Here is an 11189-nt window from a genome sequence, read left to right on the forward strand (position 1 = left end):
CCCAACCGGCCGCTCCGCCCCTGGGAGAGATCCAAAGGCAGCGGGCCCCCCCCCTGTCACCCCCCCCTGGGCGGGGCGCATAGCCTCAGTTCCCCTGCCCTGGCACCAGGCAGGGGGTACAGGGGGGGGGGGGGGGGTGCAGCCTCAGGTCCCCCAGCCCAGCGCCAGGGCAGGGGGTGTGGCCTGAGGTCCCTTGTCAAGCCCAACCAGGCGGGGGGCGCAGCCTCAGGTCCCCTGCCCTGGCCCAGTGGCACACAGCCTCAGTCCCTGCTGATTGCTCATTAAGGCTCCTTATGGGAACTCAGCCTCCACTTGAGTGCAGCCATCTTGTGTTATGGAATTCCTGCCTCCGCTGTTGGCACAGCCATCTTGACCATTACTGCATGGTCAATCTGCATATTCCCTCTTTATTAGATAAGATATTCATAGCCCATGGACACGGACAATAGGGTGGTGGAGACCTCAGTGGGGCGGGGGGTGGGGAGTAGGAGCTGGGCAGAAAGGGGTACGGGGGGAAAATGGGAGACATCTGTAATACTGTAAACAATAAAAAATCTATTAAAAATTTAAAAATGATAACGGAGCCGCTTTAAAATGGAGCCGGAGCTGCCATCCCAGAAATGCCCTGCACATCTCATGCCTCAAAGCTCGGAATGTTAGAACAGGCAAAACAACCTTCGACTGGGCCTGAGCAACCTTGTTTCCCAAAGGGCTGTCCGCAGGGATAACCAGAAAGCAGCTATGGTGACTCCTGGGCTGAAAGTTAGAAACATCGTTTAGAATTAGCGTCGCTATAGTAGCTTATCTGCACCAACAGCAATGCCTTCCTTCTATGGATGTAATTGCCCCACTTCCCTTTCCCATCAATATACCCTGGTCTTTGTCTTCTGCCTGAATCCGTGCTTCCCACACAGCTGTTCTTGTCTTTGATCACAAGTCAATGCTGTTGCCTCTCACTTTGAAAGGCCTCTATTTCAGTTTAACATGGTGGCCTGGTAACAAGAGCTGAGCGAACACATGGCTGTCCCTTCCCGCAGTGTGAAGACCAGAAGGTGGAGTGTCTGTACGAGGCTCTAAAGAGAGCTGGAGACAAGGTGCTGGGCTCCTTCCCCCCGGCGGTCCCTCTGGTTCTCCATTCTTCCGTCAGCTACCTCGGCTTCTTCGTGAATGACAGCCCTGCGGACGTCATCCGGGAATTCGCCATGACATTCGCCACGGAAGCAGCTATCTTGGCAGGTAGGCAGCCCCAGCCAGTCGAACACACTGGGCGGGGTCAATAGAAAGTGGCCCCTCTGTGTGGGGGGCTGTGCTCTCCCCACTTGGACACCGTGGGTGGATCCCACACAGGAAGCATGCAGGCTGATCCTTAGCACAGCGATGGTCGGACAGCTGGCTGGGCCTGCATCAGGGGTGCACCCACCCTTGCCCTGGCCATACCCATTCCCCCCTCTCCCTTGCCAAGTGACTTCTCTGATACGGCCTTAAGCCAAGGCTGAACGATTTCACCAGCTCCTCCCTAGGGAGTAGGTGTCCTTACCAGGAACGCAAACAGGTTCTGAGAACCAGCAGTGTCTTGTCTCAAAGTGGGAATAGCCTTGTTTGCATCAATTTCAAATGGTTTTCTAAACACTTGCCATATTCCAGCCGCTGAGGAAACTGTCCCAGGTGAACATGTGGGGCTCTGTAAAGACAGGGATTGTCGGCTGGTGGGCACACAGGGGGACAGGGGTCTCTCCCAGCCCTGTGCCCACCTTGAGCAGCGACCCTCACCGAGTCAGTGCTGTGTGTAAAACACAAGTCCTAGCTGGTTTCTTTTCATTTTTAGGCATGAGCTTAGTCCTCTCTCCTTGACTTCTTGGGGAAAGATTCTTTGAGAATCAACAAAATTCCTTTTTCTCCAAATGCCAGTCTTCACACCTCCCCAAAAAGTGGGTCTCCTGGCCCATTTCCCAAATGGAGGCACTGAGGCTCTGAAGGGTAGTATGTCTGTCACTGTCATGGGTTGAATAGTGTCCCCTAAAATCCCTGTCTACCCACAACCACAGAAAAGGACCCTATTTGGAAACAGGGTATTTGCAGACATAACTGGCTAAAATGAGGTCACACCAGAGTAGGATGGGCCCTAAATCCCATCACTGGTGTCGGTGTCCTTGTGAGAAGAGAGGAGACCCAGGAGGAGGCCACAGGAAGATGAAGCGGAGATTGAGTGACGCAGCCACAGCCAAGGAGGACTGGAGGCCCCAGGAGCTGCGAGAGGCCGGAAGGACCCTCCCCTAGAGGCCCAGAGGGAGCGAGCCCTGCCAACACCTTGAGTGGAGACTTCTATCTTCAGATCTGCGGGAACACATTTCTGTTGTAAGCCACCCAGTGTGTGGCAATTGATGAGAACAGCCCTAGGGAACCAACAGTCTCCTACCCAGTGGGTGGTGGAACTGGACCTCGAGTCCAGCTCTGTCTCACTCCCCACGGGCCGGGTTTCATGCTGAGCAGCCACGTCCTGAGAGATCGGCCTTGACCTCATGTCCATCACTGGACCCCAAGGAGCCTCTGCCCTGCCCTTCCGCTGCCTGTGCCCTGCACCTGACCCTGAGGGCGTAGGAGGGGCCAGCTCCGGTGTCTCTTGGGCCCCTCCCCAATGAAACGTCCCCATGGGCACAGGGCACAGACAGAAGAAAAGACAAGGGCCCATTCAGAAGCAGGGTGACTCACTGATGGCCCCGATGCGGAGAGCGGTGGGTCTTTCTCAGGCCGCACTGACTCACGTGGTGAGGCCCTGCCCCCACCTCTGAGACACCGAGAGAAGGAATTTCCCCGACACCCACTCACTCTCCTGTCTCAGGCTTCTCACCTCCACGGTGTCTCGTTTGCCACTAAAGGCGGGTGCATCGTGGGCGGGGCTGCCACGTCCGGGCTTCAGGACGTGCTCGCAGCACCCTAGACATTTTTCAGGGGAGACAGGCCTGTGTGCTGGTGTGTGCTGCCCGGGGGAGGGGCGGCTGTAACTGGTCATTACTGAGACTCCGAGAGCCTGGTTCCCACAGCAGCCCCAGCAGGCAGCCCTCACTAACCTCGTGCTGTTGCTGTTGCCACGGAGGCTGAGGCAGGCTAAGGTGGTCCCCCAGTAGGGGCAGAAGCGTCTAAAGCCAGGGCCACCTGACACCAAACTCAGAACTGCTCCGTCCGTCCATCGGTCACCACCTCCCAGAACATAAAGTGCTTGTGGTGTCGCTGAAATCAGACCCTGGCTGGCCCGACAGCCCTGAGTGAGGACCTGAGGGCTGGGCCCCGAGGGCAGAGACCCCCAGGAGGACCAGGGCCAGTGAGCGGTGTCCGAGGGACGGTCCTGTTTAACAGAGTCACGTTGCCTCTGGTGTTTTCTCCCTGAGACTCTGCAGCTGAACAGTCATTGACCCAGAGAGTGAGCAGCTGATGACACCCTGATGACAGGGAGGGAAGCGTCGGAAGCGTCTACTCCGTCCATGTTAACCAACTGCTTGGGCAACTCGCTTACAAACTGATAGGCCCCAAATACCCCCTAAAATCCATATCTCTACTCCCACCTCTCTTACACGTCCTTATAGAATCTGCAGGTACCCAACTACCTCCTCTAAAGGTGAACTCTACGAGATGGCATAAGGCGGCCGAGGGTGCTCCAGGGCGGAGGCAGGGAGGCCACGTATACAGGCCTGGGCTGCTGAGCCTGGGCGAGTAGCCATCCTGGCCGCGCAGTGCTGACGGCGGGCGTCCCTGGGTGTACCCGGTTTTGCAGACTGCACCGTGAAGCCTTGCACCAAGCAGCTGCACCTGACGCTGGCCCACAAGTTCTACCCCCACCACCAGAGGACGCTGGAGCAGCTGGCCAGAGCCGTGCACCCCGGCCACAGCTGCCAGTGGACCGCGGCGCTGTACTCGCGGGACATGCGCTTTGTGCACTACCAGGTGAGCGGCCGGGCAGGCGGGCAGGCGGGGTCCTCCCACAGGAACCAATGCATGAATGGCCCCTCCGACCAAGCACTGACCCCAGCAGCCCTCCACTGGAGGCATTTTAGTAGAAGGAAAACCTTCTATTCTTTCTCTAAAACTATGTCTCTTTTTGTACAATTTGCAACTAGCATTCTTTTATATATACAGGATGGGACAAACGTAGGTTTACAGTTATGAGTACACAAAACAGTTTATTCTTATATTATTTATTAATTATTGTATTATTTTTCCATACAAACAACTGTAAAACCACTTTTGCCCAGCCCTGTATAAGTTACAGACACACAACTTGGGGGAGGGGGGAATAAATGGAAGCATTTCTGGTCATTAAAAATAGAGGATTGCAAAGGTTTATCAATATATTGTGTTGCTTATTAATTTATTTAGATAATGATTTGGGCAAAGACTTTCTCTCACTAAGTTGATTCGTTCAAATGGAAACCATGCAGTGCTCCTTACAGACGCACAAAATAAGTATGAATGAATCCACCACGTTCCATGTTGTAAGAGAAGCTATAAAAAACTTCACAGCAAGGAAGGTAGACGTAAAAGTCTGATTATACTTTGAGATCTTTCATATAAAATATAAGCACAAAGATAGATGGGCAGGTGGGTAGGTAGGTAGGTAGGTAGGTAGATGATAGATGATAGATGAATGATGGAAAGATGGTCAGATAGAGAGATGACAGACATGGTAGAGAGATGATGGATGATAGATCGATGATAGATAGATAAATGCATACATGCATAGGCAGATGATAGACACCAACATTCATTTCTAAATCTATCCAAAGAATTCTATGCTGTGTTTTGTTATATTCTGCACTGTCATCAGACAAAGGCTTGGGGAGTGTCTTGGAGACACAGCCCCCCAGGCAGCCTGAAAGCCAGAGTAGTGAGCCTCCTACAGTCATCCTTCCCAGCACACGTCCTCGCAGGAGATGTGACCACCTTTGCCTCTCTCCCAGACCCTGCGGGCCCTGTTTCAGTACAAGCCCCAGAACGTGGACGAGCTGACACTAAGTCCTGGCGAGTACATCTTCGTGGACCCCACTCAGCAGGAGGAAGCCAGCGAGGGCTGGGCGATCGGGATCTCGCAGCGGACCGGCTGCCGGGGCTTCCTGCCGGAGAACTACACGGAGCGAGCCAGCGAGTGTGACACCTGGGTGAAGCACAGGTGAGCGTCGCCTCTAGCGGCAGCCCAACGGTCTCTGAGTTAGTGCCCGAGAGCGTCCCCCTGAAAACAGTGGGCAAAGTGTTGGCATGCTTCCCGACCATTCCATCGTTGGTAAAAATTGCCTTCTCCGTGCCAGCAACGTTCTCCCTGCAGGGATACGGTAAGTGTCCTGGCTGACTCGTGGTTTTCTGCTGATAACGTTCAGAAAACATGGATTGCTCTAATGGCTTCTAAGACCGTACTCCCAAAAGACTGCACAATACCACTTCCTTCTTATGGATATAAATTACCATCAGAGGTCCTGTGCTTGGTTTTACTTATCCTTCCATCCAATGGATAGACTGTAGGGTCCTACGGTACATTATTGGTTTCCTATTGCTGTGTGATCATGTCCTTAACAGCTAAACCACCTCCATGTATTATCCCACAGTTTCCATGGGTCAGGAGTCTGGACATGGCTTAGCTCAGAGGCCCCCAAGGCTGCAGTCAGGTTTGGCTGGGGCGGGTGGGTTATCTGAGGCTCACATGGTTGTTGACAGAATTCATTTCCTTAGAGTAGTTACTTCACAATTAATGTCAGTCACTCCTCGTGACTTCAGCTGGAATTTATTTTTTATGTTTTTATTGATTTCAGAGTAAGGAAGGGAGAGAGAGAAACATCCATGATGAGAGAGAATCATTGATCAGCTGCCTCCCACACGCCCCCTACCGGTAACCAAGCCAGCAACCCAGGCATGTGCCCTGAACAGAAATCAAACTGTGACTTCCTGGTTCATGGGTTTACACTCAACCCCTGAGCCACACTGGCGGGGCTGGAATTTCTTAATTTTAGCATCTTTAACATGACCTGAAGAGTCTGAGGATTTTCACCATCACCAAGTACTGGTTCCTCTTATTTAACAACCAGAGGCCCAGAGCACGATTGAAATCGCATGAGGAGGCGCCCCGCCTCCCACCATGCGAGGAGGCACCCTGTGGGCCACCGCAGGAGTTGGGCCGGACCCCAGGCCCCCCCTACCCCCCTGCCTGTGTCTGCTCCAGGCCACCGGAGCCGCTGCGCCAGCTCAGGCAGGCCCCCCTGAGCCGCTGCGCCAGCTCAGGCAGGCCCCCCTGTGTCTGTCTCTGTCTCCGTCTCTGCTCCGGCCTCACCTGTGGGCACAACCTCCTCCTGTCTGGTCATGACCCGTTACAGTGTCCCAGCCTAATTTGCATAATAGATATAGATAGATATATAGATATAGATATAGATAGATAGATTCTTCCCTCAATTTCTCTCTCTCTTCACACCTTTAACACACTGCATGCACGTGTCCTTAGCCACATAACCAACTTCCTCACTTACAAGTTCTGCTTTCCACAGACAATTTCACTAAACTTTTTTCCACTACATAATAAGGACACCCCTTCCTTCAGTTTCCTATAATGTGTGTCTCACTCCTTCTGAGTCTTCACCAGCAACACCTTTAACATCCATATTTCTATTATGGTTTAACGGTAATTTTTATATTATATAAGGTGGAGCTGAAGTTGGTTTACAGTTGTGAGTATGCAAAACAAGAGTTTATTCTTGGATTATTATTGATTGATTATTGTATTATTTTCTATACGGTAAACCTACTTTTGCCCCACCCTGTGTATGTATAAATATATATAGATATATATATATATAATCTATAGGTAATATTTAATTATTTATAATATAATTTATATTTTGTTATATTACTTGTATTATTTGTATTATAACATATACATACATTGCACACATGTATGTACATGTACATATATGGATTTATTACAGGGAATTTCCTTGTGCAATTGTTGGGACTGGCCAAGCAAGAGCAGGCAAGAGGGACGGGAAGGAGCCCACAGCTGCCTGGAAACCATGGGCAAGCGAAAGCTGGTGGTCTAGGTGTGACAATCCAGTAAACTTGCATATAAATACATATCATGCAAGGGCAGGCGGATGAGCAGTTGCAGACACAGCTGCTACTGGAATCTCTGAGCTCAGGGAAGCCCTAAGCCTTTTTTAAAGACCTTCCAACTGAATGAGTCAAGCCCAGTCAGGACACTCCCCCTTTTGATTAACTTGAAATCAACTGATTAAGGACTTTAATCACATCTGCAAATTCCCTTCACAGCAGCACCTAGATGGCATTTGAGTGGATAACTGGGAAAAGGTGTGTGTATGCTTTCAACCAAGACCTAAACTGCCTATGGAAGAGATAACTAAATTTAAAAATAAGCCAGTGAGCTAAACTGGGCTACATCCACACAATACAATAGTTGCAATTTTTTGAAATGGTCATGAGGAAGTATTTTATGTAATCCTAGGTAAGTTGAAAAAAAGTGTGTATAGTACCATTTGTGGAGAAAGGATGAAGTTAAACATACTTGGCTATGCATATACATGCATGATATGTATTTTAGGCAAGTCTCTGTCTCAAAGTTCCCTGGAAAGGAGAATCTCTAGAAACTTCTAACAGAGGTACCAGTGAGGGGTGGGGGTTGAAGCTGGGAGGATGGAACAGGAATGGGAGGAAGACTTTCTAGAACCATTCCTTAATTTTTACAATTTGAACCCTATAAATGTATTACTTATTCAAAGTAGAATTTAATCCATTTTAAAAGTAAAGATTATAAGGAAATTGGGTCAGAGGGAGAGAAGTCAGAAGATCCAGGGTTGAGGTTTGTGCCCCAGGTGCATGCCTTGAGGTCCCGGCTCCAAGCTCTCCCACACCCAATGGGAGCAGGGCTGTGGCTTCTACCAATGACCACAGCCATCCCACAGGCGGGTAGACCAGTTGCTCGGGAGAAGCACAATTTGGCAGGTGTAGACAGGGTCATGGATCCCACGGGCCACCACAAAATCACAGGATGGTGGTGCCACCAGGGACTGCAGGGGTCATCAAATACCTCCCTCCCTCCCTCTGGAGGGCAGAGCACCCTCGGACCCAGGGGGTAGAGAGGCTGGATGATGTCACATAGTTAAGGAAGCACTTGCTTCCTCTTAGTACCAACTCCTCATCTGTTCCAATACACTATTCCAGCAGGAGAGGAGATGCCAGTTCCAGGAGACTGAGTTCCGGGGGTCGTGGGGCTCCCTGAAGCCCCTGTCCTTCAACTAGTCCTTCTCTCTGCTCAAGACCAGAGAGTTTCACTGTCGCCAGGCAATTGGCCACCTGGATGTTTCTAGAAGACCCTGTAGCAGATAAGCTTGTGGCTATAACATTTTTTACTTCATAATTAATGTCAGGCACCAAAATAATCATTCCAGCCTTTAAGCCTGACATTTCTGGGACTGTTCTCCTCAGAGACAAATTTCCCTTAGGAATTAGTAAGTATTAATGAAAACTGCAACAAAAGGAGAGAAAAGTAAGTACTAGACTAGGCTGTGGGGCGTCTGCTTGGCTGTTTTTTAGAAGCAGCCCGTCCTCCCTGGAGGAGCAGTGAGACAAGCTGTGACATGATTCTTGGCCAGAATGGCAGATAGCCAGTGTGCTGTCAGACTCGGGGTCCTGGCCAAGCCTTTTAAAACTGCTTTAAAAAAAAAAGCTTTGAGTAGTGGGCTTGTGGTCAGATGGCACTGTCCAGAGGCCAGCTTAGCTGCGGGCAGATGTAGATACCCCTACAGCATCAACTGCAGGGCTCACCCTCGGCCCCTGCACTGGTCGGCTTGTGCAACCCAGTCAGCAAGAACTGCCGGCCTTACAGCACCTGGGAGCAGATGCGGGAGGAGTCCTTCAGGGACACACTTCCAGGTGTGAGTCTGCAGCTACGATGTTCATCGCTTGGCAACTAAAACATCAGGCACCCCTCACCAGTACAACAACCTCAGCCTATACACTCATGGTTCCAGTAGCCTGGATTTCCTTGACAACAATTCACATGACAATGTTTATCTGTTACTGTGAAGAAAAGAATCAGAGGTGGTGGAGGACCTTAGTCTTGAATCGCAGCAGTTTTCAACCCTCCACACAGAACAGTGCACGTAGCATATCGTAGAACCAAGAGCAGAGAGGCCCGGGGAGTAGGGCTTAGAGAACATTTAGTCACGTTCTAGCCAAGAGGAGGTGTCCAACACTGAGCCTGTAACTTTGCAAAACCACAGTGTGAGCTGGTAGCAAGCAGCTCCGATGGAATGATGGTATTGTTCTGGGCTGAACTGTGTCTGCCCAAAACTCATATGGTGAAAACCCTGACTCCTGGCACCCCAAGACGTGACTGTGCTTGGAGGTGAGGTCTTTCAGGAAGAGATTTGGTTAAAATGAGGCTGTTAGAGTGGGACCAATGCAATCTGATTGGTGTTCTATAAGCAGAGGAGATCAGGACACAGACACCCAGAGGAGGACCACATGAGGGCTTAGGAGAAGTCGGCCATCTACTAGCCAAGGAGAGAGGCCTCAGGAGGAACCAACCCTGCCAACACCTGGATCTGGGACGTTCAGCCTCCAGACTGTGAGAGAATAAATTTCTGTTGCTTAGCCACCCAGTCTGCGGTACCTTGTTATGGTGGCTTTAGCAACTAATCAGGGACCTTATCCACACAACCCCTTTTAAAAGCCAGGGAGAATTTAAACACATCTATGGTATAAGTTAACCAGTAGGTGTTTCTTTTAAGTTAAAGAAAAAAACAAAAATATTCAAATGTGAGGTCCTTTCTCCTCTCGTTGCCAATCCCATGGTCATTTTGATTGTGTTGCACTGGAAATACTAGCAAAAACAAGTCAATTTTGTCTCTAACTGTAAATTGCACGGATGTTATTTATAGATAACGAGACTGCTGTCTACACAGTGAGCCACACGCGGGGTGCGGGTGTGCCCCCCTCGCCTGCAGGAAGAGGAAACCAGCCAACATTTCCTGTGTCAGTACGAGACTATGAATAGCGCTTTCGCTACTGAGAGCGTGTGCATTTGAAGTGGGAAATGTCAATGGTTCGACTATACTATCGGTGTTCTGGGCCTATGCTCAGCTAAAGCTCACATTTCATATGAACACGCTGAGTCTATTCGACCTGGTTACCACCCATAGGAGTTTACAGCTCAAGACAGGACAGGCAACGTCATGGAAAGAGAAGGTACAAGTTGCAGACAATGTAAGAAATGCATTGACTAAAGCAAAACACCGTGAGGATGATGAATGGCCCAAGGCATGTGGCCCATGGTGGTGGAAGCAGGCGACCTGAGCCGCTGGATGGTTGAGACGCAGGACAGGTGCCCCTGAGATGCTCCCGGCTCTGTTCCTCCTCAGGGTCTTAGGATGGGGGCTCGGGAGCTAGTGGTTTAATGAGAACTTGGGGCCCTGAGGCCTCTATAAGAGAAATGCAAACTCAACAAATGGGCCGATAATTAGAAACACACCACATTCGTGATTTAAAAGAATGAATCATGTGAACATAGTCATGCCTCCTGGAGTCATTTCCAGGTTTTAAAAAATCCCAGGAAAAATCCCAGTGGCATTGTTTTCTGGAACTTCCGTGAATAGCTGAAAAGTTTATCTGGAAGAATAAACAGGAGAAATACGCTGAGAAAACTTGGAAAAATAAGAACAGTCAGAGTAGTTACCCTACCAGATGTTAAAAATGTATGACAAATCTATAATATGGTTTTGGCTGGAGGGAAAAAGAAAACACAGATCGGTGAGACAGAATAGCTAACAGAGCAGTACACGCGGGATATTGAGAAGTTCACATATAATAGCTACATCAGAAACAGGGAAATAGCCTGGCCAGTGTGGCTCAGTGGTTTGACATCGACCCAGGAACCAACAGGTCACCAGTTCAATTCTCGGTCAGGGCACATGCCCGGGTTGTGGGCTCGATCCCCAGTAGAGGGTGTGCAGGAGGCAGCTGATCTATGAAGTTTCTCTCTCATTGATGTTTCTCTATCTCTCTCCCTTCCTCTCTCTCTAAAAATCAATTTTAAAAACATATTTAAAGAAAAGAAGTAGGGAAAAAAATGGGTGTAAAATAAATGGTATTTTACATGACTTCACGTCATACACTGAAATCAATTCCTGGCAAAGCTAAGA

General features: G+C 49.9%; 1 protein-coding gene across 2 annotated transcripts in view; it reads left to right on the forward strand.

The window, feature by feature from the left end:
* The window catches only part of UBASH3A (ubiquitin associated and SH3 domain containing A), a 39932-nt gene that overhangs the window by 7003 nt on the left and 21740 nt on the right, over nucleotides 1-11189 (forward strand). For both annotated transcript variants that reach the window (XM_023745144.1, XM_023745145.1), the window contains exons 4-6: nucleotides 1038-1236; nucleotides 3770-3939; nucleotides 4953-5161. In XM_023745144.1, the coding sequence (XP_023600912.1) occupies nucleotides 1038-1236; nucleotides 3770-3939; nucleotides 4953-5161 (578 nt within the window). The remainder of the gene's footprint in view (nucleotides 1-1037; nucleotides 1237-3769; nucleotides 3940-4952; nucleotides 5162-11189) is intronic.

Source organism: Myotis lucifugus, unplaced genomic scaffold, assembly GCF_000147115.1.
Source record: "Myotis lucifugus unplaced genomic scaffold, Myoluc2.0 scaffold_520, whole genome shotgun sequence".
NCBI lineage: Eukaryota > Metazoa > Chordata > Mammalia > Chiroptera > Vespertilionidae > Myotis > Myotis lucifugus.